At 34.1% G+C, this 22,968-nt stretch overlaps 1 protein-coding gene across 2 annotated transcripts; it reads right to left on the reverse strand.

Annotated features, from left to right (window-relative positions):
* Positions 1-347: 347 nt before the first annotated feature.
* CALB1 (calbindin 1) lies at positions 348-22,968 on the reverse strand. 2 transcript variants are annotated; one of them, XM_065895089.1, is made up of 11 exons: positions 22,667-22,968; positions 22,093-22,169; positions 18,170-18,244; positions 9,616-9,699; positions 9,447-9,503; positions 6,181-6,258; positions 3,640-3,695; positions 3,511-3,550; positions 3,328-3,381; positions 2,363-2,434; positions 348-2,019 (listed from the first exon to the last, which is right to left on the reverse strand). In XM_065895089.1, the coding sequence occupies exons 1-11, from the start codon at positions 22,743-22,745 to the stop codon at positions 1,906-1,908; spliced, it is 786 nt and encodes a 261-aa protein (XP_065751161.1). In that variant the 5' UTR covers positions 22,746-22,968; the 3' UTR covers positions 348-1,905. The 2 variants fall into 2 exon arrangements, with proteins under 2 accessions (XP_065751161.1, XP_065751162.1); XM_065895090.1 differs by lacking the exon at positions 18,170-18,244 and having other exon boundaries at positions 1,906-2,019; positions 22,667-22,745.

A 22,968-nucleotide genomic window follows, 5' to 3' on the forward strand; every position in this document is an offset into this window, starting at 1 on the left:
ACACTTTATAATGGATAGTTGTTTTCCCACAGATGAAATGTAGGAAAATTCTGTATATTCTTCCTATTCCTCTGGAGAACATCTTTCATACAGAAATATTTGATTATGTCTGTTGGGCAAAGAGCTACAAATATTTGGATTTTTTGAGATTTCTTTGTAAATCTTAATGCCAGAGACACATATTAATTCAATGAGGCATCCAATAATGAACTGAGTCAGGCAGGTTTACATTTATTTAGATTTCCTAGGCTGTATTAATTTCAGTAACCTACACTTCCCCTGAATCGATCATGGGCTACGTATTCACTGACTTTTTGAGGAAGAAAACAAATATACAAGATTATTAGAGTTATTTTCCTTTTTATTTATTCTTAGTAGTTAAATTCAGCCTAAGGTCAGTGCTTCCATTCACACACTAGAAGCAAAGCCAGTCTACTACTGCCATAATATGAGAAATTTTATTTTTTGGCAATCTCTTTTCTGTTCATTCTTTGGGGAAAGAGAGACCTCACTTTTTTGTTATTTATATGAATTGAGAAAATCAGTGCAGAATTTATAGAATGGGGACATTCAAAGTGACCCAGAACCATTAACTCTTTGGCAGTAACTTTATAAATTTCAAAGAGACACATCTCTCATAGTTCCCTGCTTCACATCAAAAAATGAGAAATCACCAACCGTAACATGTCAACTATAACCAGTATCTAGCTACAAATATATGAAATTATGACTTGGATGTGGGTCAAAAGAATGTTTTAGAGTCACCCTTGCTACATAAGATAAATGATTGCATTAACATTTCTCCTGAGATGTTCTTTTTAACTCATTTGAAACTATTCGCAGATAGAAATAGAACTATGTTTGAATGCTGATCTCAACATAAAATATAGAATTCACAGAATACACAAAATTATTGATGATATAACATTCAACAATCAGGGTGCTATGAATTTTAAATTAAAATTCAATTATGTAGTAAAACTAGAGTTGTAGCTAGAAAAAAAAAAAAAATTCAGAGGCAGCAGTTACCCTTGGTGGAAATGAACAGTTCTACATAAAAAGAAAATCCAGGAAGAATGCAAACTAAACACCAGGATACCTGATATATATAATTTAATCAGATAATACATAGACTGTGACATAAAAACAGCAGTTTACTAGAATAATTATAGTCTGCAACACATGAAAACAGTTTAGAAAATGGGTTAAGGTCATACTCTGACAGTAGACTCGGAAATACAAATGTAGAAGAAGACAGATTTATGCATTGTCTGGTGCTGCCTTTCCTTGTCATCAAATCAACTTGAACCAATAGATTGGTGTGGATTCAAGCAATAGGTGTGTTGTTGGTTAATTGACTAAATCTTGCCAAGTGAGACTGTTAACCACATAGAGCCATAGTTAACTAACTATTGATTGATATTTTGGTATTTTAGATGCAAAAGCACATTTCTTTTAATTGGAAACACAGCTTAGAACTACTTTGTGGGGCAGATTTACAATTGTCTGAAATAAGAATGCTTGGCTTGTTATGTATAATTCTTCTATTCAGTGACAAATGCATTTACATATCAGAGACTAGGATTTTAGAGATTAATCCTGGTGGAATTTCTAGGGAAATCTTGTCCAACTATATTTATGGAAGCAAGAATATGTTAGATTATTTTATTTTAATTGGGTGTATTGACTGGCCTAAGCATAGACATTCTCCTTTTCAAATGTACAAAAAATGTACGTTACAAAGAGTATAGAAACAAACTGAAAAGAGTGTGCCACACATCCTGGATAATTGTCTATATGCAGTTAAATTTACAGATACAAAACAAAATACAGCCTACTCCCTTATAGTGCACAGTTATTTTTTAGATACAATGTACTGCTAGTAAGTGGTCATGGGCATCAACTCTAGTTGTCCCCAGCAGAGAGAATAAGAGCAAGATCCGTTCGGTACAGCTTCCCTCCATCCGATAAAGCCATTATGCTTTTCTTGTACATTGGAATATTATTAATATCCAGATCCTATATAGAACATAGAATGTATTATAATCCAGTTAAACATGGAAGTGAATTAACCACTGTCAAGTGATAAAATGTGAGATGAAACTGCTTGTTACATCAATCCATCAAGAAAAGAGCTGGATTAAATTCTTATACAAATGTGGATAAATCACAAGGTTGTTTTTGAAATCTATTTATCACAGTTAAACACTGATTCAGGCTAGTACCAAATCAGGTTAAGAACTGAAATCTACTTCTGCTCCTCTATAAATTTTTAAAGTAGATTCTCCAAAATGGATGTGAGGTTGCTTCTAGATGGATCCATCAAGTCTGCTTAAGAAGTGTGGCAAGGTAACTAGATTACCTGTTTATTCTTCTCACATAGGTCCTTCAGTAAAGCATCCAGTTCATTTTCATCTATGTATCCATTGCCATCCTAAGGGAGGAGCAATAAAACAGTATATAAGCAAACTCATCCATAATAATGGAGAATGTAGTAAATTGGAAATAATTGAAATCCTCAGAAAATCTTCCTACTACAAACTTGGCAGATATTCTAACCTCTTAGGTCAGACACTCAAATTTTTAACTGTTCCAAAGTTCCAAAATAGATATGAATTCCCTCTCATTCAGCATCTTATATTTGTAAAATGCTTTGAAATTTTCAAAGTGATTTCACATTTAATATTTCTCTTTATGTTAACAATATCACCACCTTCTGTTGAAGTAATTAATATTTTCATTAAATTTTTCATTAAATACTTTCATTAAATATTTCAAATTTCAAATATTTTCATATGAGTGAGGACATAGGCTTGGGGAACCTATATTACTGGCTTGATGTCACATCAGGCAGTGGAAAGGCTGTACTAGAGCCTGCAGAGGACTGATTTGGTCCAGGAGTAGAGAAATTAGAAGAAACAAAACATGTTAACTAGTGACATCATACACAACCTTTCCTCACACACATGATCTTACCATACACTTAATGGGAGGATTCTGCTGGATATTTTCATTGGCTTAATCCTCATTCTACCCTGCAAAGTGAGTATTATTATCTCTTGGTTACAAATGAGGAAACTGAGGATCAGAGGAGTTTGGTATCTTATTCATAGCCTCACAGGAGATAAATTGTTGCATGGGATTTGAATCAAATTTGTCTAATTTGGGATATAACATAACTCATTTCCCATGACAAGAATAAATTGGCTGAGTAATTTTAATAGCTCATGTTTCTTTTAATATAACCTTGAGTTTGAGGTCAACCCTTCCTGAGGATTTTCCAAATTTTTCTAAAGAATTAAATTATAGATAAGAAAATTTTTTTACCTGATCATATAACTCAAAAGCTTTATTGAACTCTTTCCCACACATTTTGACTCCCTAAATGATAGAGAAGAGAGCAAAGATTAAAATGCAACTATTATATTCTATCGTGTTTCCCTTGGCAAATATCCCACATTCTAACCTTTTGAGAAAAATATTATTTATGGTAGAGAAAAAGAGAAATACCTGAAATTTAAGAAGAAAATTCTCCTGCACTGGCAGTAACCTTTTGAGAGAAAAACATTATATTAATACATTAGATTTTTGACAAGGATCAGCTTTTTATAATAATATTTGCATAGTTCCTAAACTCACCTGGCCATCTCAGTTAATTCCAGCTTCCCATCATTATTTGAATCAAACAATTTCAGCTGAAAGACAGAATGCATTACTGTAGTCATTGAAGAATTATTTATTGCATTAAGGAGAATGAAATTCAAAATAAAGCAGTTTGAGTTATCAATTACCTATATAGACAGCAGAATTCTAGAAACTAGCATCTATTAAACTTTCAGTGCAAAATTTCTATTCTATGACCTGTGTCAATTGCCAAAATTTACCAGAACAATATAGAATAGTCAGAGTAATAGTGATCTTAGGCTAGGCTTCTGGAACATAATCATTTATTTTTCTTGCAAATATGTGTTTATATGTATCAAGATGTGGGAGAGATGGTGTTTGGCAGTACATAGCACATCCTGAAACTTTCCAGATAATAGTATGAAAATTAATATTTAATTTGTTTCTCTCTTTTAGAGCATCAAAAAGTACAATCAGAATAAGCAAATAATATGAATAAATCCTCAGAGAACAAATTTTTGAGTAAGTTTGAATTGTTTTATTTTGCCTTGGGTACTAGGTACTCAATAAAGCTCCTTACCTCCCCATTGCACTTACATACACATCATATACCAAGACACAGCCAGGTATAAACACATTCATACCCATATTTGGGAAGCATTCACATTTTAGAAAGTTGCAACTACTGTTCTAATATTTTATATAGAAGGACTACATATAAAACAAAATATCTAAAATATGTGAGAAAGTGGCATATTATTTTTGTTTTTAAAGAAAGGAGTGTGATCATAAGGGATATAGGTTTGATGAGGTCTTTTTAGGGAAAAAAAGTAGGGCATTCTGTGGTCTGAGATGTTCTAACAATCCTTTGTAGGAGGTAGATTTTTTCAGGATCTGTTACTAATGCAACATTTTATAGTCCATTGACTATAAAAGTTCTAAATTGTCACAGTGTCTGACAAGATACTGGACACCAGATCACACAGTTTAGTGTCCACAGGGAAATATTTCCCTACAAATATATTTAAATTTTAATTAGTTCTTGATTAATCTGCTTCCTGGATTTGAGCTTGTTTATGACATTTAACCAGATAGGCCAGGCCAATTCAACAGGGGGAAAACTCCCATCTGAGTGGTTTTAAAAAGGCTGCTTCAAATTTCTACTTGGAAAGGAGTCTTTAAGTAGACATCCTTTAAGACTGGCGCAAAACAGAAAATTGATAAATGTAGGTTATTGTCCATTTCCCAAAAGTTATTCAGAGTGTAGATCTGCCCATTGTAACACGTGTATGTTAGTGCTGTGGTAAGTGGCAATGTAATGAGGAATTAAAGAGGACACTTCCTTACAGTGAAAATTTTTTTGATTGCTTTGAAACTAAAGATTAGTCCCACTTTATAATAAATATCCCTGTGTAATGAATAGGGCAATAGTAAAGTTCTAGTGGTTTTTTTTCCCCCACATAAAAGTAGGCTGACAGGCTGAAAGTAAACCTCAGTTACATCAAATATGATCAAACTCTTTATAAAATTATTTCTCAGGAAAAAATTCGAACTCCTTTATTGGTCTAAAATAACATAATTGTTATAATAGGCACTTATGTTTTACAAGTTATTTATATCAATAAGTTAAGAATTCACTGTACATTTATAGTACTTAAAGTGTGTATAAATATATGTACTGATCTGGATAATTTAAAACTGTCTGAATTTCAAGAATTAAACCGTTAAAATAATGTTGCCAAAATATTGGGCCATGGCTTAATCAGTTTGGCAAAGGCTTTTTCCTCATAGTCCTAATGCTGTGAATCAAAATGAACAAATTTTACCCACTTGGAAGTTAATTAACTTCATGGGCATTGTATTATTTTATCTGGAATTTTATAAATTTATTCATTCATTCTTCAAACATTAAGTGCTTATGTGTAAAGCAATTTTCTTCACTCTATTATCAATATTCTAAAATAGTTTTTGGTTATACTATTTACCATAGCATCAAGCTCAGGGTGTATTTGGACTTCCTCACCCAAAGCACCAAGACAATATTCCAAAATAACAAGAATCAAAAGAAAGAAGGAGGAAATATCCATTTTTAGTCACTCAATGAATAAGGTAGCCAGAAGTTTTCTTTAAACTCTAACAAAATCAATGATTTCCTAAGACATGATAAAAATGGATTCAGAATCTCTATAATAAATGAGTTTTTGGTGATATAATTTATATATCTATAATGTAACTTACATATATATGTGATATAATTACACTGGCATGTAAGAAAAACAAGTGATATTTTGATAGATGAAAATTACCTACCTCCACAAGAAAGGAAATGCTCATATGCTGAGCCTTAAAGCCAGCCTTACAATACACTTGTAGCATTCAGCCTTACAAGGTATAAGCATCCCTAGGTATTTCACTTTTGAAGTGAAATGATACCTGTGTGCATGTGATGCCCACACCATGGCTTGTTTATTTCATCCTGTGTAGACTTGGGAATTAGCCAGAACACAGTAATATTTCATAGGCTCTTGGCTGTAGTCTTTTCAAGATTAGTCTTACCATTAGGTCTGTATACTCAGCTAGTTTTTTATCATCAACAGTCTTGTTTGCTTTTTCCAGCAGGTCCTTTAGAAAGTTCTGTTAAGACAAAAAAGTCAGATAAATTTCATCAGTAACAAACAACCTGCTTTCATTTCAGCCTGCCTTGAAATGGAACACCCCAGGAATACAAAGGAAGTCTCTTTTTGAGGGTAGAACCGGGTAACGGGAGGAGCTTAGAAGGGAGGTACTCTTGGCGTTCCAGCAGTTCTCTTTGACTGAAAACTGATCTGTCACAGTCTGCTATGCTATGCTATGCTTTTATGATTTCAATTAAAGAAGTATCTGGATTGTACACCATGTAGGAATCAGAGTAAAAACTTGTAAAACCAGCCAGCCCAGTGGATGCATTTCTACCTAATACTATTTTCACAAATACTCATGTAACTCTTCTCCAAGAAACAAGAAACACAAGGGACCCCCTTAAACCTTTGTAAGATATGTGAACAATTATCAGTAAAGAAGGTGGAGACCTACCCTTAATTTCAAGTGCATTTTCTGCCCTCACAAGCTGTATTTCCACATCAGTTTATAGCCAATATGAAGTACATTTCACCAGAGGGTTTTTAGGCTTGATGCGGTACAAATCACCTTGGTTAGAATGTTTCAGCTGACTGTTCAAACTAAAACAGTTGGCTACAGATGTTACCTAATCTTTGAAGGATATATGAATCACATCAAAGTAGAGATTAATGTGGGAAGGATGAAAAAAGATGATTATTAATTTGACAGTTGAAGTTTAGGAGTGAATTTAATTTTTTTTTTACCAGAGAAATAAATTAAAGCTTTACAAAAACTTGCCATATAAATGACAGTGTAAGTACTTAATATAAACGTCTTTCATTTTGTCTAGTGCTGTTCATTTGCAACTTCTTTATTTGTTCAGAAAATGAATTAATGCAATTATGGAAAACTGAGCAGATATTATGTTCAAACATTATTGAAGGGTTGGGTTTCTTCAGTTTTTCAGCTATCTCCCTCCCAGATTTTCTAGCTCTGCTGGGCTGATTTAACTTCATTAATTTCAAGGAAGGAGACCTTTTTCTTGGTTTGATAAATTTAATTTCACTTCAAACATTCCACTTCAAATTCAAAGTAAAGCATGGAAAATTCAAAATTATCTGTTGGGGGGTGAATTTTACTTTTGAACCATATGAGGCTTTTGTCAGAGACTAATTGGGTTAAAAATCCTCATCAGAGACTAAAATGGTGGTCACAAAAATAGCCTGGGAGAAACCTCGGGATGCTGAGATTCAAAGTCGTGTCTGAGAGCGAGCAACGTTTTACTCTATTACGGATCTTAAAATTAGCTTTCTTGAAAGATCCATTAAAAAAGAATGCCAACTTATCTTCAAAATTCCCCAGAGAGGAGTACTTCTATTTAGAATCTCTTCTGAGAATAAAATTTAGAATAAAGAAGGCCAGTATTGCAAATGAGCTAAAGTTTCATTATGAACTTGAAATGATTTTTGGAAGAATTTTTTTTGGGTCCAATAGAATAAAAACACAATAGTTTAACTGTCACCTTGTGGGTAACCTTGTGGGTTGCTGAGTTGCAAATTTGTGAAAGACATTGTTTTTGGTGATTTCACATGAAAAATGTTTACATTTCTAAGTGTTTTTTATTTTCTAAGATGTTATTACTATTATTTCCCTTTCTTAAAAATTTTTAAAGAAATTTAAAAATATTATTTTTTTGGCTGTGCCACGAGGCATGTGGGATCTTAGTTCCCCTATCAGGGATTGAACCCGTGCCCCCTGCAGTGGAAGCGTGAAGTCTTAACCACTGGAGGGCCAGGGAAGTCCCTGTAAGTGTTTTTAGTTAAATATGTTTTAGCAATTTTGCAGTGGTACAAATATAGGTAACTCAAACCATGTTAAACTATGACCAGGAAACTGTGTTTGATATTCATGTTTCCCTACATAATAGCAGAAGAGGTAGCTCTTGATGACTGAAGCTTGAAAATGTTTGGCCTTGTGGGAGAAAAAAAAACATTATTATCATTATCAGATATTCTGTGTCCAAAACCAGGTTCTTTTCTCAGGCAGCTGTGTACTCTTTAAAAAATTATCTAATCTCTCTGAATTTCAGTTTCTCTGTTTGTATAATGGGAATTATAATACCTCCCTTGTAACTTTTCTGTGAGGATTAAATGTTAAAATATATTTTAGGCATCTAGTACTATGCCTACCACATAGTAGGTGCTCAGTAATTATTAATTTGCTTCCCTTTTAGTCACTCTATACCATGAAGATAGAGAAAATAGAGTCTTTCAGACTGAGAAGTATTGAGGTCAATTTAAAGAAATGAGAGAAAGATGCTTCTATATTTCTGAAGGCTAGTAAATTATTGAGTTCATGAATAATATAATTTATACTGTGCCTGTATTTCACAAAATCTTCCATGTGCAACATCTTACTTGATCGTCACAATAAATCTGAAAGGAAGGTATTATTACCCCCACATAAAAGATGAAATAAATCAGGCAGAATGATATAGAGATTTGTCCAGAGGTAAGACTTGATTTCAGACCTCTTTGCCTTTTCCTTCATATCTTCTTCCTCCCCCACCAGCTCTTATATACATCTGTGAGATATGAATTGATAAATTCAGTTTCAAAGTTGCTTTTTCGGAAGTTTGATTATATTAGGACTTTGTTTTTATTGCTGTTACTGAGAGGCAGTAAGCTAGGGGTCTTGGAAACAGACGAGTTTAAAGATCACAGTTCTACGTCTTATTTCTGTGTAGCCTTCAGTACATGACTTAACTTCTCTTAACTTTTTCCTCACTGGGGTAATACTAATCTCAAAGAACTCACGTGAAGATTAAATGTGTGTAAAGCACCTGGCATACAGTAGGTGTCCAATAATTGTTTATCTTGAAAGAGAAATCTATTTATATAGCTGTTTCATTTATAAAATAAAATGCCAAATTTTAATGAAAGTAACCAACTTATTTGGCTTAGTATATCATTATCTATCTATCAGCTACCTCATATAACAATTTGTATGTACCACAGAGAATGCTAATTTTACATTGCTGAACAGAATTTCAAGAAGTACTTGAAGTCTCTTTTTTGATCTTGTTCTTTATTAACAATTGGAAGAGTGAGTGAAAATGCGCCATTGCTCAACATTAGTTTCTTTTGTGGGAGGTTTTTTAAAAAGGTACAAAGTTCATAATTATATTTGACAGGAAAAAAACTTACATGTTTTTACTTGCTTACCTTAAGCTCCTCAGTTTCTATGAAGCCACTGTGATCAGTATCATATTTTCTCCATGTCTGTAAAATATTTTGGATAAGGAAAACCAAATATATTAAAAAAAAAGGCAGCCATTTTCCTATTTTAAGTAGCTTTCTGAAAACATCATTCAGTGACAGAGCTTTCTTATACCTTCATGAATTCCTCACAGGACTTCAGCTGCTGGCATCGGAAGAGCAGCAGGAAGTTCTCTTCTGTGGGTAATACATGAGCCAACTAGAAAAGATTTTAAAAGTTGTTGTAAGGAGCTTGAAAGCAAGTCTCTCACATTTCCTGCTCTTAGGTTTTCTTAACATAGTTTTATTACCTAGAAAACTAGGAAAGGAAAAACATTATAATCGATTTTCCCTTTCTGATACTTTGCCCCTACAAAGTGCCATTGTGTTTTCCAGTGCTTGGGTGTCCTTGAGTGACTGGTTCTCTGGTCTGGGAGATGACCACAGCAAGCATGCATAGGGAGCTCAGATAGGGATTATTTGACCAATTCTCATCTGCTAGACATAGAAGCAGACTCATCCTGGTGGCTTGACCCCTTCATCTTTTCTGTGCCACAGATCTGGTCTTGTTCCTCTCAGGGAACACAGAATGGCACACATGGGGACATACATTTCATGTAGAATAAAATAAACTATGAGAAATATGAATGCAGTGGAAAGGATAGAAGGAAAAAATGCATTCCCAAGTCTGAGGAGAAAGCTTATTAAGAGATGCAAAGGAAGGGAAATTCAAGACAATTGTAAGACAGTGGAAAGAGAGATGGAAAAGACAATTCACAATGAACAGTGGAAATTGACCAGTAATAGGGAATATCAGTTCTCAAATTTTTGGTTTCTGCTAAAAGAACGTCTGCTGCTTGAGTCCAGGTCTTGAATTCTATTTGATGATCTCCATTTAGTGACCCTATGACATTTCTCCTTAGATCTCATTTTGTAACTTCAATGCTCATTTTTTTTTTTTTTTTTTTTTTAGGAAAGAAGGACTCCAGATCCCATTTTAAGATGAATATAATCTATCTATTGTGTGCAGGGAGGAAGGGAGCTGGATTGATGGCCTCACTGAAGGTATGGGTTCTATTCCTGGCTCAGCTGCTAATTAGCTGTGGTCCCCAGCAACTCCCTCAGCCATTTCTGGAACGTAGCACCCTCGTCACTAAAATAAGGAGTTGAAATAGAAACCAGTGTCTCTTAAACGTATTGGGTTCAAAATGACTTTGAGAATCTGTTAGAATCACTACATTTTCACCGTTAAAGAATGAACCTACGACACTATATTTCATCTAATTTCCAGAAGCTGATGAATCCCTTGAAGTACGGGCATGAACACTCATCTCTGGATTTTAGACCAAGAATCTGCAGTGTAGATTAACCTTAAGTTCAGCATAAATGCCGGAAGTTCTACCAAATTATAGGAAAGACTCTCACACTTCAAAAAAATGTTGTCCTTTTAGGTCCATTAAAAAATATAAAATTTAATATAAAATGTATCATTCTACCTTATAGGCAAGTATCTCAGCTTCTTTATGCCTGTATAATATGTCCTTTAACTTATCTTGTTTTTAGATCTTTGAAATAATATCTCAATTTAGAATCATTCAGTTTATAGGCACTAATAATGGGATGAACCTAAGAGACAGGGCCAGACATCTTATTAGGATGTTTAGCATGACTCAGAAAACATTTTCTTATTTATTTTGAAACAAAGGTCACTAGTTTGGTTGTGCATTAATGCAAGCATTTATTTAGGAAACAGGAAATAGCCAATGCCAACTCTCTATTTATTGGTATGTAACTTGTCAGATACCACTTTGTAAGTTTTTGGTGGACCTCCCCATAGACTATCCATTTCAGGAGGGCAAAGTCTCTTCTTTGTCTGCATCCTCTGAATACTCAGTGTGGTGCTCAATGTTAGGTGCCTGACATAAATGTTTGGAATTGGTTGATAATTTTACTTCATTAAAAATACCTACTTAATATGATTTGTAGTGAGCATTTTTTTCCATCTTCATTGCAATTTTCTATATTGCTTGGATTTTCCTAATTATTGTGTGTTGTTTTGAACAAAAATAATAATTTTTCTTAAAAAATTCTATTTACCAAAATCCACCAAATATATAAAAACAGAAAAAATAAAAGAATGAGCTAGTAAGCAATGACCACATGTAAAATTAGGGAAATTTTAACCATCTTTGTTTCAAAAATTAAACTTCATATAACTTTCATAAAGCTCAGAGGTCTCTAGAATGTCAAATATAGAGATGGTAAAATTGCTCTTCATGTAGTATAAATATATATCTCTTTGCCCATGCCATTTTGGTTCTAGTTGGTTTAACTATAAGAAAATACATATTATATCTACATGCAAAATAGTCAATCTTTTAACTGAATTGAACTGTTAATGTTAAACTGAATACAGTGCTGTCCTATTTTACAGACATTAGAAATGAGTTTTAAACACATAAAACATTGTAATAAGACAACTAGTCACTAAGAAAGAAGCAGTGAATATGTGTGGAGAGGATGTGGCTATTAGTGAACATTAAGAAATCATCTTTTGTGTGTTTTTTGTTTTGTTTTTGCTTTTTGGTGGGGTTTTTTTTGGCCACACCATGTGGTTTGTGGGATCTTAGTTCCCAGACCAGGGATTGAATCTGGGTCCTTGTCAGTGAAAGTGCCTAATCCTAACCACTGGATGGCTAGGGAATTCCCCAAATCATTTTTTTCAAGATGTGTTTCACAATGCATATGAATTAATATTCAAGTTTCAGAGCTGGTGCAGTAACTTTCCAGCTGTTGACTCTAAGACCATATTGACAAAGTACCTGAGGTCTTTTATAGAAGCTGTTAAGTAGGGCTGCTTTTGTCTCTGTTTTGCTAAGTCACTGTTGTCCATAGTAGTATCCAGTACTACCTGTTCCAAGATTATTGGTGATTTCTTAGTTCTTGGGCTACCTACCTGCTTTTTTATAAACTCTCAAAACTTTATTATGGGTTGGAGAAAAGAGTGGAGAAAAGCAAGGGAATAAGTGGCAGGCAGATAACTGTGGCTGCCACAGGAGAATCTCTCAAAGCTTCATTTATGAAGCTTGTCGCTTGTTGCTTGTCACTGAGAGTGGGGAAGCAAAATTTCTACTTGCCTGTCTTCCCTATCACTCTATATACATTTTGAGGAAAGGGTCTGTGTCTTAATTACTGTTTCTTTGCCTGGCACCTGCAAAAATTTCAGTAAATATTTTACTCAACCAATGAATGAAGGCAATTGCCTAGGGTCAGCATAGGCTTCCAATAAATGGAAATAAAGCTCCTTTGGAGATAATTCAAATAACTTATTACTGAGTTGTGGATAGGGGTTGGGGTGGTCACTGTGATATGACATCCAGAGCTCTCTTTAGGTGCTAGGAGTGTTGCTATGGTCTCAACTGCCAGGTCTCTTTGGGAGATTACCTGGGCTGAAGAGAGCTATGTTCCCCAAGGAAGCTGAATTCTATGACTGATACATAAGGGGATATAAAACCTAGCCCTCTCATGAAAACTTGGGACATCTCTGAAGGGTCATCCCAGTTCAGAGCTCACTGTACGGTCAACTGAAGTTGAGACTATATCACAGCCCAAAGTCTCCCTCTGCCCAGCCCTGTTCTTTTCATTTACCTTCCACAGGTGTTAATCCCAAGAGCACTTCCTAATAAACTTCCACATTGCTTTTCTTCAACTCAGATATGCTCCCCAAGGAACTCAACCTGCCCCATGAAAGGGATCTTTACCATCTGTCTTCTATTCCTAGGCATAAAATCGAGCCCTTGCCTGTGTTTTGGAGTAGGTTGAAATCCCTTGCTATGGCTCATGTGGCTATGATTCAGAACCTCCTAGGCACTGTGCTGGATGCTGGAGATTCGTAGTCACCGATAGTAAGAACTTTACAGGAAGGCAGATAAGTTCAAAAAAAGTTTTTTTCAGACAGTTTCAAAGCAACATGCTAGGTGCTGGGAGAGTACACATGAAGTAACTTTACTAGAAATATAAGTGACTGAGCTATATCTTTTAAAGCACACATGAGGCATAACTTTTGAAGACAATCTTGGTGCATGTTAGCTTCCTTCAACACATATTAGTAAAACATTCACTTTTTTGGTTTGGGAACCAAAGAAATATTTTTCTAGCCAATGAGAAGTGAGTCCAGGAAACCTGGAAATTTGAAAGGCAAATAATCTTTTTGTACAAATTAAAGACTGGTGGAATTTAATAATTTGAATTTGACAAGTTATAAAAATGGGAAAAAGATTGACATTCAGAAAAATGGTATAGATTTTCCAATGAAATATTTTTTATTTTTAATAATAATAGCAAATACATTTATTGAGTTTTTACAGTGTGCCAGAGTTTATCTATTTGTTTGACATGTATTATCACATTTGATGTTGATACTTATATGTCACCCCTGTTCACAGCCAAGGAAACAGAGACTCAGAGAAGATAAACGGCCTGCTATCACATAGCTTATAGTTGCAGCCACATTTGAAATCAGACAGTCTAACTTTTTTGATTGTGAGACCTTGTCCTTTTACCATCACCCTCCATTAAAATCATCAGTCAAAAAGTTTTCTTAATAAACTGTTTTTAAAAATCTATCCAGAATGAACTTTTAAATCAGACTTTATTGTCAGTCATTTCCCCAAATTCTGAGGTAGAAAAGTAGTCTGCTATAAAAAAATTACATTTACTATGGTTAAACTCATGTGCTCAAATCCCACTATGGCTGAAAAGAAGGAAAGTCTAGAAAAGTGTCTGCTTCCCTGGGAGGGTTATTATAGTTTTAGGATTAAAATAGCTTGTAGATCTATTTTTCCAGTGGATGCACTGACCTGGACAAAGAGACACAATAGACTGGAGAGGTTGGTAGTTTCCCACATAGTTCCCAAGGGATCAGTTGAAAAGTTTGCAGATTTGGCATCCCGCTAAAGGAAATATCTATACTTAATGGGAGCACCAGAGAAGAAATTTCTATTATCTGTTAAATCATTCAGTCTCTCTCTTTAACTATTTTAATCAGTCTTCTCTGCAATAGAGCTATTAGTCTGAATAAATTTAGAACATTTTGACTGTCACGGTATTTGTTAAATTATCTCAGAATTTCAGTGCTCCTGTTTTGAGTTTGTATCAGCAATCTCTTTATTACCGAACTGTATTTGTGTGAATTTTTTTTTTTTTTTTTTTTTTTTTTTTGTGGTACGCGGGCCTCTCACTGTTGTGGCCTCTCCCATTGCGGAGCACAGGCTCCGGATGCGCAGGCTCAGCGGCCATGGCTCACGGGCCCAGCCGCTCCACGGCATGTGGGATCTTCCCGGACCGGGGCACGAACCCGTGTCCCCTGCATCAGCAGGCGGACTCCCAACCACTGCGCCACCAGGGAAGCCCTGTGTGAATTTTAAAATCTCTTTGGAGACATAAAATTGAAAAGTTCCCAAGAAAGCATATCTGTACATTACCCTTCTTTTTACGTATTTTTACATATCTAGGTAGCAAAAGCATGTTGTTGGAAAGTATCAGTCAACTTCATTAGAACAGAAGTTTGAAAATTAACCACTATATTTTCTAATCTTTTGAACGACACATTTCAATTACAGCCAAGTCAATTTGGCCTGTTTCCACCAGGAAAGTAGACTGCCACTTAAATACCATTTGGTTTACTTTGATTAGATTTTGATGAGCCCATGTGTACACCTGCTAAGTGGGCAAAACAAGCAAATCTAACCCCTTTTTCCTTTGAACACCGAAGTGATGGTGTACTTGATGTGAGTTGATGGGAGTAAGTAGACTATTATATATTTTGGAAAACCTGGGTTTTTACATTCCTTCATAGCTGGCTGAGATTTGTGTATTTGTATTTCTTGTTATATATAGTATTTCTTAGCAAGTGATATATAAGTTGGAAAACAGAAAGGATGAAGTTTATTTAATACAACTTTCTGGTGACACTAGAGAGCACATTACAAATTCAGGCATTCCTCACTCTCCCTTTCTCCATTTTGTACATGTAATCTGTAGCTTTCAATTCCTTTTTTACAATGATTTTTTCAGAACCTCTCCTTTTTCTTGTCCCTCCTGCTTAACCAGGCTAAGTACACAATCAACATGCATATGAACTACAGCAGCAATCTCTTCCCTGTTCTCCCATTCTCTCATTCTCACTTCTCCAAGTACTCACTCTCCCCACTTCCTTCCATGTCTTGGCTGATAACTCAGGTTAATGAAAAGAATTCTGGAATCAGAGTCAGACATAGGCCTGTATAAATGTTCTGTCACTCCCTGCCAGTGGGATCTTGGACACATCATTCAACCTTTCTGGGCTTCAGTTTCTTTATCCTTAAAATGAGAAATCTTGGCTAGTTTTTCCCACAGGTCCCATATGACAAAAACTTCCCTGTCCTGGAATACTTAAACTTTCTAATTAATTCTTATGTGTCTCACTTCTCTCCCTATAATCTCTTGCTGCTTCCACTGATCTGAAAGTTCTTCCTAAATTATGTTTCAAGCGGTTTGGTCAAATAACTTCTCTATACTTTGTACATCCCTGTTCAACCAGACTAAATTTAAGCCTTGCCATAAGTAATCAATGAACTGAAGCTTGAAAATATTTTCTTTTAATGCAGAAAATGTATGGATTATTAATTTTAGAAAAAGGCTGAGTAATTTAAAGGAAAATGGCTGAAATTCTATTGAAGTCACAGGTTTCCTCAACTATAAATTAGATGCTCATTTTATATTTGTATTTATTTTATTTTGTTATAATGAGGATCAAGTGAGATCACATATTTGAAAACACTCTATAAATTGTGTAATGTATACAAATAAATGAAAATTCTTTTTCTTACTGTTATTGCTATAACAAGTTCCTCAAGTCTTCATTTCAGTCTTCATTAACTTCTTCATCCACTTCTGTTACCTATTTCTCTCTATCTTTCCTCATACAGAAATCTTTTCTTTCCTATAACAGTTTCTTTTCTCAAACTTCTGGGGAAATTTCTTGCATCAAACCTCTAGGAAAATGTATCTGCTAGTGACTCCTAGTCTCCCATCCAAATTAGACCTCAAATAATGCTTCATAAATGATTATACCATATCATACACAGTAAAATATAGATTCAAAACAGATTCATCCTTCTTAGCCTTTTAAAAATGTAGAATCCATGTGAATCAGATCCATGCTTTTTGTGCTACTGTTACAACCCCAGTATCACTGAAGAAATTAAAATAAATGGCTGAGCCCACTGGAGTTCTTAAAGGTGAAATACTTTAAATACAAGATGACAGTCTTTCCTCTGCTAGAATTATAAAGTATGCCAAACTCTGAAATAGCCACATCTATAATTTCACTGATTTTATAATTTCCACTAGTTTTGAATAATTAGATTTATGTCATCTCATTTATGTTCATTTCAAAGTTATTTTCTTACCCTTGATGATTCATATCTTGATTAGTTGGCCTCTATGTCAGTCTATAAGTCCCATTACTATTAATTTATCTATTTATATAGTAATGAGTTACACATGGGCAAAGGGGAAAGTGTATACTCCAGGGAAATATTTTAATTACAAAGATAATAATAGTATGTTCTTCCTTAACTCTATTTGTGGTAGCTGTTTAAAAATAAGTGTATTTCACATTGACATCACAGGTGTCCTATAAGATCAATTATTTGAAAACCAGGTTAGTTCTCTGAATCAAAGGTAAATTATGACTAAATGTTGTTGACAGCCAGAATACTTCACAATCTAATACATTAAGAACATTATATAAATAACATAATTATGCCTGTATTTGGTATATTTTAAAATATGACCTTATTAATTTTTCTGGACAAAGTTGTTCACTCAACTTCTCTAATGGGTTGCAGAGTTAAAGAAAGTAGCTGAGACACTAGATTTTATAAAAGTAGAAGTAAGGGAAGCAACAGCTGTTTCACAAATCCGAGAATGCTGAAGAATTAATATATAGTCAAAGTTTTGCCTCCTTGATTCATAGACAAAAAAAAAGTTGTCCTTAATGGGAAAAGTCATTGTCAAAAGATAAGATTTGACACTGAGAGTTTTAACTCTTAAAGACTCAAAAGAAATCTGTACCCATAACACATCATAAAATATTCACTGACTTTAGCTAAGTTCTTATGTTTTTATAAGGCCAACTGCTAATCTAAAATGGAATTTCAGAAACCAACATGCAGCTTTTTGCCATGATACCATTTAGGGACTGCAAATACTTTATTTTATATTCTAACAGAAAAGTCTACACTGTTAAACAATAAGAACTACCAACAAACCATGTACTTGGTTGGTGTTTTATTGAACTGAATCTGGGTAATGTAATGGGATGGGTACTCATCCAGAAGTTAGGGACTTGAGCCTCTAACTGCACCAGTGCCAGCAAACAGTTAACATAGTCAAAGGCAAATCATTTCACTTCTCCAGGTCTTAGTTTCATAATGTATTAAATTTCAGCTTTGGATTATGCAAATTCTTAGGTTTCTTTAATTTCTGAGCAGTTTTTGATTTTATATTTCTGAACAAAAGATAATATGTTACTTAAGTAAAATAAACCTCTTGGAACAGGTCTTGCCATATCATGTTTGAGTTGAATACAACTCCAAAAATCTCATTTATTAAAACTATATGAGAACAATGCATAAATTCCTTACCTCTACAATTCCTATTTTTCCATCATCTTTTTGCCCGTACTGATCCACAAAAGTTTTCATCTCAGGTGATAACTCCTAAAATTATAAAAAAGCAGGTAAGAAGTTTTTTTTTTTAAAAAAAATACCCAAACAGTATGCTTGTGATGGTGTAATAACTTGTTGTAAAGAAAAACTGGAATTAGAACCATTCAGAATTATGCATACTGATTAACTATTTTCATGAAAATTAAGATACAAGTGATATACAGTTTTTACTGGTTTCAAATGACATTATTATTTCTGAATCAATCACTATGATTTTTCTTCTATTATTAGTTTTCAGAATATGTTATCCTTTGAGAATGTAGTCAGAATCACTCAGTTCATAACATTTAGTGAATTTAAATATAATGATCACTGTGAAAGTACTTTAACATTGCTTGCTTCAGGAAAGTTTATTTTATATTGCTGCACTAATTGCCCTATAACATTTTATTTATTATAACATGTTTTATCCATGGAAGTTAAAAATATGTGTTTTCAGACAAGCAAATAATGTGAATGTTCAAGAGCAGCTCATTTGTAAGCAAAGAATGTTTCCAGCATGGAAGTAGTTGGAAACATTCTTTGCTTACAAATTAAAAATCAGAAAAATATGTGTCAGATTAAAAAAAATAACTTGACCAATTTGCACTTTCATTAGAGACAGACAATACTGATGACCTTATTTTGGTCACTGACTGTATATGCTTAAGACTCCAAGGGTAATTTAGGGAGCAGTTTTCCAGTGTTTCCTTGTTTCCATTTTTTTTTTCCAAGATGATGTTCTCTCTCCCATTTAGTTATGTACATAAGACATGTTTAAGAGTGACAAAGTGAATGCTTTCATCTCATTTGACTTATTTTTTTCAATGTATTCTATTGCTTACATAATCTCTTCACATATTGCCAGATTAGAGAGCTCTGAACTGTAAACTAGTAACCTGAACATAGAACTAGTATTCAGGAAGTTGGGTTTATACCCTTGGGTCTTCAACATAGCCCATTTAAAATAGCCCTCTTGCATTAACTGAAGCCTATGTAAAATAGGTCAGCCTTTATGAGTGTCCTATTCTGTGTCCTTGGAAAAGTAAATTAAGGTCTCAGTTTTTATCATAACTAACAAGATAGTGATATTATCTATCACACACATTTGCTCTAGGGATATAATTTGATGGCTATATTGAGGCTGAATATTATTATTGCTAGTGTTACAAAATCCTGCTTTGGTTAAAAGTAAATATCTTTAGTAGAACTGAGGTAACAAATAGTAATTAAGCAATTTAATATAGACTTAAAAATCTCTTCCAATATGGATTAATTTCAACTTGTATTTATTAAAATTTATTTATTTTATCACAGCAACAATTGTAAGAAAGTGAAAGTGGCAATAGTGTGACTATCAGTTATGTTCTTTACACATACCTTAAAGTAACAAAAAAGTGTAAAGTAAACTTAAAACAGTGTATACCTCTAGTGCAAATTTATGTTTTAAACAGTGTAAAACATAATGATAATAATAATAACAAATTAAAGCTTTATAAAAAAGAAATGCAAACTTAAAAACTATGTTTAGTGAAAAATGGTAGCTCTGAAAGTAGACTGGGTTGTTATATTTCATTAATGTTATATTCATATAGTTAATATTATTGAAATTTTTGAAATTTCACATTATTAATATGATAAGCCAGACAATGTTTCCATTAATACAGTAAAATCTGTTATCCTATTGCTAGAAATGCAAAGAAACTGGGTTTATAAGGTCAACCTTTAAGTTCTAAAAAAAAGAGAAGAAAAAATATAAAAGTAGATTTAGTACAATGGGGTCAGTAGTGAAATATTTGTCTACTACCTGAATCTCTCAATCCATACTTGATTTAGATTTTAACTATTCAAAGCCTATATTACATAATTCACAAAATATTCAATAATCAAGGTATTAAGCAACTTGATATAATCCTGTACCTGTGCTCAAATTTGGTATAATAATCTAATAATTACAGCTTCCAGTATTCTAAAATTGGAACCTTGGCAGTAGAAAAAAATAATTAAGATCTAAAATCTTTAAAACTCTAACATGAAGTCACTGTTTGCAAAAAGTATAAATATTAAAATGGGAAGAGGAAAAGAAGTATCTGAAAACATGTATAGAGTTTCTAAATATCTGAATTTCTAAATGAAAATAAATATTAAAATTACTTCCAGAACAATTAAAATATAATCATTTAGCTGCTGGAAGCATCTTTCAAGGTTTTAATGAAAAATTTTATGTCAGGTAAGATTTTCCAACCAGATTTTTAAATATTTATATTTTTAAATGTGGAAGAAAATGTTTTATTAGTCAAAGATACATAGAGCTATAATGGTAGTATTGCATGAATTTATTTACATGGTAATGTATAAGGTGGGGGAAGGGAATGGAGAAAGTACATAAAACATTTTCAATTTTATTTGATCTCATCCTATTATACTTTCAAATTTATGTAATATTAAATCTGGGTAAAACAATTCCCAGAGTGTTATCTGGTTTTAAATCAATTTGATTTAAATCATTGGATTTTAGCAATTGATAGTTTTTTAATGCTTCATAATATATTTTAGTGTTCTCTGGGATTCTTTTGAATATGTTGTACAGAGATGTGTATCACACAATTTTCAATTTAGATAGAACAAAAAGGGAATTATTAGTAAATTGTATGTACAGATATATATAATATATGTGTACTATTATATATATAACTCAATTCTAGACGTGGTGATCTGCTAAAGGATTCACACACAACTATATTTTCCTCTAAAGATATATATATATATGTATAGTCTATAATGTAAAATCTCTAACGATAGTCAAAAAGATGAAAGCTTGGTAACATCTCTCTAGCCCAAATCCAGCATTGCCTTCTGAAATGCAGTCTTACATAAACCGCAATAGATTAGTAAGATTCTTAACCTATTTCCCTCTATGTAATCATCTCATCTATGTTTTAAAGCTGGGCATATTTTATTTTTATGCTGACAATATCTCTTCTTAACAGGTTAATTTATGCCTAAAGGAAGTCATTCATAATTAGTAAAAATTGTCATTTGTTTAAATAACTAATGGCTTAAATTACAAATATAGCTTATTTTCAAAACACCACTAATTGCTTCTCATTAGAGTATCACTTTGCTTGTTTAAAATATGTGAAGGTCTTAAAATTACTTTTTACATCTCTAACTTTTGGTTTTCTCCTTCTCAACAGAAATGAATCCCCTTTTTGCTAAATTCCTTGCTCATTGCTATGTTGCAAAGTTGTACAACTTTCTCCCAGAGAGGAAGGTCAAGACAAGACATTTTCTCATCACTCCAACCACATCAACATTACAAGAATAATAATTGGCAATAGAATAAGAGATCCATAATCTGCAGATTTGTTTCCTGACCACCAAGGGGAAGAAATGTATTTCTACACCCTTACAGGCTGTTAAAGAGAAGTTAAAAATTACCTAACTGAACTCAATCGAAGAGGTGGTGATCTGCTAAAAGATCTCACCCACACTTTCCTTTTAAGCACTATTAAAGAAAGTACAAGTATAGAATTTATATTTTAAAAGCTCTGATTTCATATTGTAAGGTTTTTTCCCTTTAAGGAATCTCTCTCTCTCTCTCTCTCTCTCTCTCTCTCTCTCTCTCCCCCTCTCTCTCTCCTTTCTCTCCTTTCTCTCCCCCTCTCCCCCTTCCCCTTTCCCCTCTCCCTCTCCCTCTCCCTACACAATTTGGAAAGGCGCCCTTTCTCCCCTTCTCAGTAAATAAATGTTTACATTCCTGGAAACCGTTTGATTTCGCTGGCTCTTTATGAGAATGCTAGAATATCTATTTATTTAAGGGCGAAGGTCCTTTTACTCCTTTGCAAACTTCAACCTACCAATCCAGCCTTCTTCCGCGCTTGCTGGAGCTCCTGAATCAAGTTCTGAAGCTCTTTTCCTTCCAGGTAACCACTTCCTGTAAAGACAAAGAGGCACCCAGGTGTCAGACATCTCATTCTGAGTTTCTTCCCCATTCAATTTCCACAACAGCTATCTTTCTGGCCACCGGAGAGGTTCTCTCTTGCCTCGATATTCATTAACCCACAAAGGATACAGGCGCAGCAGTGCTCCCCTCCCGGCGTGTCAACATTTAGACCCACTAAGGGCAAAGGAGGTTGGTTGGGATGCTGAATGTAGCCGTAGAAACTTTGGGGGGTAGGGTCCCTAAATCCCCCCCCTCCTTTTTATGAGTACCATTCTTGGAGAATAAAAGTTTACGGTTTTGGGATAACATAGAAACAATACATAAACTTTAAAGTTAATGGTTGGCCGCCAAATGGAGAGATAAGATTAGGGAGGTGCGGGAAGAAGTAAAGAAAAGAAATGAGGGATAATCAGATCAGGAGCCTCAAGGAAGGGGAAAGGGAGGGAAAGGGCATGGACAAGGTTCTTCAAAAGAGAGAAGATAATCACCGTCAGCGTCGAAATGAAGCCAGATCTCGAAAAACTGTGAGGCTGTGATCACGGATGATTGCAGGTGGGATTCTGCCATTGTATAGCGGAGTGTGTGTCTGCGTGGAATATGCGTGTGTGAGTATGTCAGGGCGAAAGTGGGGTGAGAACCTCAGGGTGTGTGTGTGTGTGTGTGTGTGTGTGTGTGTGTGTGTGTGTGTAAAGAAGAAATCCTGGGCTGCTGGAGGAAGAAGAGCAGAGCGCAGGCGCTGCCAGGCGCTGTCCTCGGTGCTGTTAAGCTCCGGCGTTCCTCCGGAGTTCTC

This window comes from Phocoena phocoena, chromosome 17, assembly GCF_963924675.1.
Source record: "Phocoena phocoena chromosome 17, mPhoPho1.1, whole genome shotgun sequence".
In the NCBI taxonomy this organism is placed as follows: Eukaryota; Metazoa; Chordata; class Mammalia; order Artiodactyla; family Phocoenidae; genus Phocoena; species Phocoena phocoena.

Excerpts from the sequence above, each read along its gene's own strand:
- CALB1 (XM_065895089.1), bottom strand. The coding sequence starts at position 22,745 with ATGGCAGAATCCCACCTGCAATCATCCGTGATCACAGCCTCACAGTTT. Across the intron at positions 9,700-18,169 it reads GAAAAATAGGAATTGTAGAG|TTGGCTCATGTATTACCCAC; the intron begins GTAAGGAATTTA and ends AATCTTTTCTAG. Across the intron at positions 2,020-2,362 it reads TATGTGAGAAGAATAAACAG|GATCTGGATATTAATAATAT; the intron begins GTAATCTAGTTA and ends TGTTCTATATAG.